We start from the raw sequence: 8209 nt of genomic DNA, 5'->3' as shown, positions 1-8209 counted from the left end.
TAGACAAAAGGCATGGTTGCATCACTAGGATCACTCTGAAACCAGAGTGTCACAGAAATACAGTACACAAGGCCCAAGTACAAGAGATCCCCAAAGAAGAATTGAAGTCAAGGATTTCTGCAATGAACAGAGAAGCCATCAGTAAGAAGTTAGACCTGTGCACCCACTAAACACCCAGAGGCAAGACTAAACATTGTCCGAGGTAGAGTGGCACCACCATCAGTCAGTGTAAATGCACACATTTGGAATTCGCGAAATGCAGGAATTTGAATGTAGCTCTCCCATATGTTTCTCTGACACAATATTAAGGATAGTAGAGACACAAGTAGTGACAAAGCATGTACAGGTTGGTCCAGCAAAAGTATTTGACACTAACCGTATCTATTAAAGAGTGATAGACTTACAAACAAGTTCATGAGGGGTTGACATCAAGAATATTTTGTCATATGATTTGGATCCTTTACCAATATCAATGTTCATTGACTCTGGTGACCTGAAGATTGCCACGGCTAAGTCTACCTAAAGAAGCAGCTGCAGACAGAGGGGTCAGTAAGACATATTCACAAGAAGACACCTGCACAGTCATTGGTGGTTCTGCAGTTCTTTGGGTAGTACAGGTGTTAGCAAGTAGTATCAAGGACTCGGTGATCAATTTCAGAGTCTGCGTTGAACACAAGCTTGCAACAGGTAATATATACCTTGTCTTTGATAGGTACAAAAACTTCAGCGCAAAGAGTGGCACAAGATCTAGCAGTGCTACAGAAGCAAGCAGAGCACATCAGTTCACTAGATGTACACAGCTACCTCCACAGAAAGTTGTCTTGATGGTTACTGAAATTCAGATACAATTGATGACATAATTTGTACAAAACTCATTTAAGACAAGAAGTTTCACTAGTGACACACACATTATTAGTTTGCACTTTAATCAAAGGTAGAGACAACACTCCAGTTGAAATAAACCAACGAGGTGTGGTAATCAACAGGGGAGATACAGCCACCTCACATGAGGAAGCTGACAACATCTATGTACAACAAATTGTGGTGATTGCAAAAGAGAAACTGGTGGAAATATCAGTATTATCAGATAATACTGATGTATTTTTCTTACTCTTGCACCATTACCTTGAACAGGGCCTCACATCTTTAGTGAATATGGACCAGTTAAAGAGAGAGCTGTAACAGACATTTGTGCTACTTCAGAGGAACACCAGAACATTGTACCAGGATTGTTAGCTGCTCATGGACTTTCAGGCTGTGATACAACAGTATCCTGTTTTGGTCCCGGTAAAGGCACTGTGTTGAAGATCTTGTGAGTTGGATACTGCCTCTCTCTGTGGTGACATCAATGCATCATGGGCAGCAAAAATTGGCAAAGGTACCACATGAAGACCAAAACTCAGTTCCTTATCACCACCAGCTGAAACATTTATAGGAAATGTAAAATGAACACATCTTCAGGCATATATGTGGGAAAAGTGCTTTGGTCCCAGAAGCACCACTCCTTGATCCACTGCAGTATGGATGGATATGTGATGACAGTTCCAAGTCTGTTTTCAAAAACTCTACCAGACAATGTTGTGCTTGGTCCCAGATACTTTGAAGTTAATAAAGTGCTCTTGTGCGGGTGATTCACCTGGTAAATCTGAGATGTGGCTGCAGCAGCGACAAACCAGCACGTACCATAATCTGTGGATGCCAAGGAGGTGTGCAATCTCCTGACAAAATCAGCATTAGCATTTGCAGATGAAAACAGCAATGACAAGAAGTGACATGTATAACTCATACTAGGACACTCAGTTGTAGTTTTGAATGAGAGAACACTAATAATTATGCTAAAATTATTATAATTTGTTGAATATGTTTCTAATTTGAATATTTTTCACATTAAAATGGGGTCACTGTATCGAATGAAAATTAAGGTCTGTGCTATACCACCAAGCCTCCTCTTATACCCTTATTCACGTATTATTGATTTATATTGCAAATATTAAATACATGTATTTCATATATTAGAACTCTTCTGCTTGATTTTTTTATGCCCCATTTCATCCCACCCGTCACCACACTTCTTGCATAATCAGTAAGCAAGAGGTACGGTGAGGGTGGGATGAAATGTTGGTCTTTCAACATGCTTAAAAGCGATAGTGTCATCAGGTGGATTCTTAATGTATGATCTTGACATACAAAATAAAGCGTGGACCCTAAAGCAAGGTTGACTACAGTGGCTGCTGGACTATCTCCTCTGTTTTCCCAGATGAGAATGGAAAATACATGTTTGCATAGAGGAATGTTTGTCTGTTTTGCTAAATCTGTTAGTATATTCAGTTAGTATTTTTTAGTTTTGGGAAGCTATAGTACTGGGATTTTCCACAGATGGGCAGTCCTAGCCCCAGGCTGGCCATCACTCTTTGCTCTGCCTCTAGGGAGAAGGGAAAGCTCCACAGTACAGACTGTTGGCCATACGTGTGAATTTTCTTTTTAATACTTAAGAAGGAAATCTTCCTTTTTACAAGCCCACAGACAGTTCTTACATTTTTCAGATGGATGGCAGCATTTTTCTTTTCTCAACTTTGGTCATTACCTGACTTTTGACCTGACTTGTGTTCCCAGGGTCTCTTTCAAGATCATTGTGGGCAACAATATTGGCTTTAGGTAAGAAGGAAATTCACTTATCTCTTCCTGGAAAATGTTCTTCTCATCAAGGTTCTGTACAGTGGCAAAGTTGAAGGAAATACACAAAATAATATGGTTCCTGGAGTGTTTTGGATTCAAGACAGACACGTGGTGCCAGGAAAGTTGATCTCAGACCTCTGTTGAGGAAGAATACAATCAGGTACAAGAAGATCTTATCTCAGATGAATGTTAATAGAAGATGAAGATGGCTGTAATGGAAACAAGCAGTGTCACAGAAACAAAAATACAATTCTTGTTGTACCTTATTGGGAATTCTGATGTCCCACATCGGCATGCTTCAATGATCCAGAATTCATGCGATACTTATACAGTAATTCTGGGCATTCCCTTTACATCTTACTGTATCTCATCCATTGGCAGAGATCTAATTCCAGTTGTATATTCTCTGCTCCCTCAACTGGTAAATAAAGAGAATCAGATTTTGTTTTTTAAAGGGATCTTCCTGTTTCAGTTCAGGAAATGAATACCAGAAATAGATAGCATAGCATCTATCTGCTAGAATACAATGGTTCACTGAGGTTGTGGAGCACTATTTCCTCCATGAATAACAGACATGCACTAGTCATGACAATCAGTATGTCTGGGAAGGTTTTTAAATAAGTAGGAAGAACATGATTAGCCCTACTCCAGAAAGAAAATTTCCGGTTCTGGGTGGAGCAAGGTTTCCTATTTCTTTGTGAGAGAGGAGAGATTATCCATTGGTTAGGGCACTTGCTTAGGACTTGGAGACATGAGTTCAATTCCCTTCTCTGCCACAGACTTCCTAAGTGACTTTGAGCAAGTCACTTAGCCTGTCTGTGCCTCAATTTGCCCTCAGTAAAATGGGGATAATTGTACTCTGTCCTCACAGGGATGTTGAGGATATATACATTTAAAAATTGAGGTGCTCAGATATTGTGATAAAGGAGGTGCCATAAAAGTACCTTACATATAGATATGTGCACTACCCATTAAGGGGGAAGATTGGCGGAGTGGCACCTGCACCCAGAAGTATCTCACTTATTGAAAGTCAATGTTGTGTGCTGCTGATGGCACAGGTAACCTTAATTCTGGCACCTCCTAACTTTTGAGTACTTGACTTTACAACCGTAATGTTCTTTTAATGTAGTTTATATGCAATTTCCTAAATTTTTGAAAAAGAAAATGGAAAAAACTGACTTCATCATGTGTCATGATGTTGACACCCTCATGTGTTATCAATAGAGTTGGAACCTTTAGCCCCCACCACATAGGTCTGTGCTACTAGAACTGACGGGATAGCAGTAGTAAGTGATCATCAGCCACCAGCACTAGAGGGGGATGGGGCACTTTGCGAGTGGATTTGACCGATATTTGCTGACAGAGGAATCCTAAGACTTAGGAATCTTCGGTTCTACTTCCAGGATCTTGTGCTCTAGTAATCAGATGCTTCTGCTCATTTTCCCCAAGTTTTGACTTTGCAACCCTAATGTTCTCTTAGTGTGTGTGTGTGTGTGTACACATAATATAGGATGTTATGCATTTTGGATGTCCAACACTTAAGAATGATCCTGCTTCCCATCCTGTAAGTAGACTGGTATGATAATCCCCTTGCAATAGGTCTGTGGACCTTAGCTTGAAGTAGAATTGGAAAATATATTTGTCCTTACCTGAAAACTTATTTTATTTTGAGTAATAAGGTTCACAGATCTGACATGCCCTGGAAAGAAATGGATCATCCAGAACAGAGATGAAAATAATCATCCAGGAATTTGGGTTTGTCGTCATTACTGGAATTTACCATGCTTTGTGGCAGGAGATACTGTACATTGTCCTCAAAATATAGTTAACACAATATATGAGTTCCTGGCAATGAAAGCTAGCTAAACTAGAGGGAATTTCGGGGTGCGGGGTGGGGCATTCCACTATTTCCAGTGACTGACAGGTCTGGCTCTACATCCAAGCTGAGGTACCCATTGTATGGATCTGTTAAACTTACTCTCCAGAGACAGGAAATCTTGAGGTAAGCGCAGATAAGTGTGTCCTGATCACAAGATATGTTCAGATGACTGCTAGATTTATATCAATTGAAGAAAATCCTGCTTTCTTTCGTTTTGTTTTGGTGGATGAGCAAGATCATTCAGACAGCTCCTTTCAACTCTGTCTTACAAAAATTTTCTGTGTTAAATTGCAACACAGAGTTTGAATTCTGCAGATTTAGTGATATTTGGTTTTTATAAAATGGAAATGCTTTGAATGTATGTTTCAGTCTGATCATGAAAGTCGTTTGAATAGAACTCCCTGTTCTTATGCTGATTGCAGTATTTTTCTGAGCCAATCAAAGAGAAACGTGTTAGAGTACAAACATGGTAGAATAGGCGTCTTTGGTGTAATGTGTTTGGTAATACAGTACTAACATGAAGCTTTTCTTTTAAGGGAGCAACTGTAATGGAAATTAGAAAACAATACCGTGCACTGTCACTAAAATACCATCCAGATAAAGGAGGAGATGAAGTTATGTTCATGAGGATTGCAAAGGCTTATGCAGCGTAAGTTCCTGGCTATTTCACAGAATAGGAGATTGGGATCGGTGGATGGGAGGGAAATCAAAATATAACCATAGGATATCAGCAGAGACTGACTTTGATATCATCTATAAATACTAATTCAATTAAATACATAATAAAGGTCAGCTGCTTTTCAGTTTGACAGCTGACTCATTTACTATCCAACTGAATTGTTTCTAGCAGTATCTGTCAATATGCTCTAACATGCTAATTTTGATTAAACTTTGACTTCACATAGTTGATATGGTGAGATACTTTCTATTATGTAAAGTTAAAGATTGTGTTGAACAAAATAAGTAGTCTTGCTTTAAATTAAATTTCAGAATTGCCATAAAAGGGTAATTATTTGATATCCAAGTTTTGGTTTTGAAGCATCAATGTACTGTTTCTGTTCATTTTCATCTGGCAATAAAGATAGATACAACTAAAGAGAGAGAAACATTGTTTCAATTCTTCTGCTTTCATCCACTAATGGAGACATCTCATTTTGACCTCTGACTCATTTCCTTTGGAATACTCCCTCACCACTTTCTTTACCTCTAGTGTCTTCTTGCCTGGCTTATTCTCCAGACCATTGAACTTCATGCTGGCTTATATCTCTGATTTAATGGCCTTCTCAAATTACCCCAGTAGTTTCTAAGTGACTCTCGCTAAATCCTTTTTTCTCCACTGCATCGCTTCTAGTCATTCCTCAGCTAACACCTTTTTGGTTTTTGATATGATGTGTAATGAAGCCTGGTAGACCACCACCAAAGGATGTAGTCTACATTCCGTTTTAATAAAGGAAATATTTCCAAAATTGAAGTGTGTATTCTAACATTATTCAAACACTGAATCTTAAGATAGAGAGAAAATTAAGCTTCTCATGAAGACCGCCCAAGGATGGTCCTTGGATTGTCTTCATGAGAGAGAGAAAATTAAGCCTAACAAAGTGGCCTTTAAATAAAGGTTAAAAAGAAGCGTCCTAAATGTTTTATATACGGTAAAATGACCATTTAAGATGAATTGTGTATTAGAAGTGATCCTTAGAGCAGGTTTTGTTGTAGAACAGGAGACAGAGCTTTTGCCGGGGCCAGCCCAAAACTATGGAATGAGCTCCCACAGGAACTAAAGACCATCACAAATCTCATCACCCTCTGACCTAAGTGCAAAGCATGTTCCTTTGATCTTGATTTCTCTAATATAAGCACACGGTATGTGCATTTAAAAAAAAATTGAAACGAACACTTCATTACATGCACCTCTACCTCTGGGGAAAGGACAAGAAAACAAATGCATGACAGATGTTAGTCACGTTGTTTAATGCACTACTTAAATGCACTCAGATGCTCAGGGGATTGATCCTACTTTAAGAGCCTGTTATAGGATAGATAGAAGACAAGTTTCCATGTTAAATGCTTTACTTAAATGCTGATTTTTGTCAAAATTCTAGATGTTTAGTAGGGTATTTTGAGGAAACTTGTTCCTTGTTCCAGTGGTAAACTTTCTAAGTGACAGTGGCTAGCCAGGTGGCCTGTTACAGATTCAGTAATATCTTGTTTTAAATCACTGTTTCAAATCACATTTGAAATCTGTAAATTAAGCACAGCTAGAGTACATAACCATATGTTCATGGTGGATCCAGAGCATAGATACCAGATGGTGCCCAAAAAATTGGTGTCCAGTGAGTAGTCTGGCAGAGGGGGGTTATAAAATGTCCTGCTTTATCTGTATTCAATGTGCTGCCAAAGCTTTGGATTTTGAGTGACTGCTTTTTAAAATGAGTCTGTTTTGTTTTTGCTCAGTTTATCTGGTATTGTTTGGACAGCTAGGATTAACTTCCTTAGACTCAGTGTCTGTGTGATACTAAATTAATGGAACTTTATGGCTGAGAATTTAAACACATGTCAAGATAGTTTTATTTTCCAGAATGACTGTCATACCCCTTGCACATACATAATTTGTATTTGTCTTAATATAAATTGTGCAGTGTGACTGAGTTATTGTTGTGTGGGAACCATAACCTTAAAAATCTTGACGTGTGCATTTAATTTCTCAACCATTAACTTAGTTTTTGTGCTGAATTATGTGCAATGTGAGTTTCAAATGGATGGGTCTCCAGATGTATTTATATAGCTGAACCTCTGCACCCTAATGTGGCTTTTTTTTTTTTAAGTCACTTATGTACATGAGTTTCAAACACACACAACTTTTTATTTTAAAATTAGTTTTTTTTTTCAGGTCAGAGGAACCTGTCACTGAGTTGCAGAACTGCCTTGAAAAGCTGTAGCTGTTGGAGGTGCATGAGTGATCTTACATGAGGTTGATGTTAACACTCCACTCTGTTTAAGGAGGTGCACCTCCAACTGCCCCAGTGCCTTCTGTGTAGCAGAGAACTAAATGGAATGCGCCTTTGTGTCCATGGGAGAGATTGTTATAGTCTAGTTCTTTTAATATTTGTAAATAGTTTGTGTTAGTGTAGAATAGAATAGCATGGTGTGTGTAGCTGCCTGTTTGGTGTATCCTGAGCCCTGTAAGTGCATCAAGAATTGCACTTCCTGCTCTTCAGTAATTCTGGAGACAGATGCTCATATTTGAGCTCTTATGCGTGGATGAGCACCTCTCTGTGTCATTATGCAATGTGCCACTCTTTACATGAGAAGGGAGAGACATCCGAAGCTGAGACGTACTTGGCTTCTCAAAGCCTATAACCTATTACTCTGGAAAGTCTCTTGGTAGGGAGTATACCAGCCTCCATGTCACGGTCCTCTAAGGTACATCCAAGGATGCAATTTCTCATCCAGGGATCAGTGCCACTCTCTGTATTGAGTCGGCTAAGCCAAAAGTGGCATCAAAAACATCATGGATGATGCCCAGACTACTCGCTGGACACCAATATTTTGGGCTCTATGTGGTATCTGTGCTCTGGCTCCACTTTTGCAGGTCTCTTCTGCAATCCCTCAGCATGAGAGAAAGGAGAAAAGGAAACATTTGGCCTCACTAGACAG

The 8209-nt window shown here is 39.1% G+C and overlaps 1 protein-coding gene across 2 annotated transcripts in view; it reads left to right on the top strand.

Annotated features, from left to right (window-relative positions):
• SEC63 (SEC63 homolog, protein translocation regulator) overlaps positions 1-8209 on the top strand; it is a 100893-nt gene that overhangs the window by 28554 nt on the left and 64130 nt on the right. For both annotated transcript variants that reach the window (XM_037894584.2, XM_037894585.2), the window contains exon 4: positions 5092-5204. In XM_037894584.2, the coding sequence (XP_037750512.1) occupies positions 5092-5204 (113 nt within the window). The remainder of the gene's footprint in view (positions 1-5091; positions 5205-8209) is intronic.

This window comes from Chelonia mydas, chromosome 3, assembly GCF_015237465.2.
Source record: "Chelonia mydas isolate rCheMyd1 chromosome 3, rCheMyd1.pri.v2, whole genome shotgun sequence".
Lineage (NCBI taxonomy): Eukaryota > Metazoa > Chordata > Testudines > Cheloniidae > Chelonia > Chelonia mydas.
This window is presented reverse-complemented; position numbering and strand designations above follow the sequence as displayed.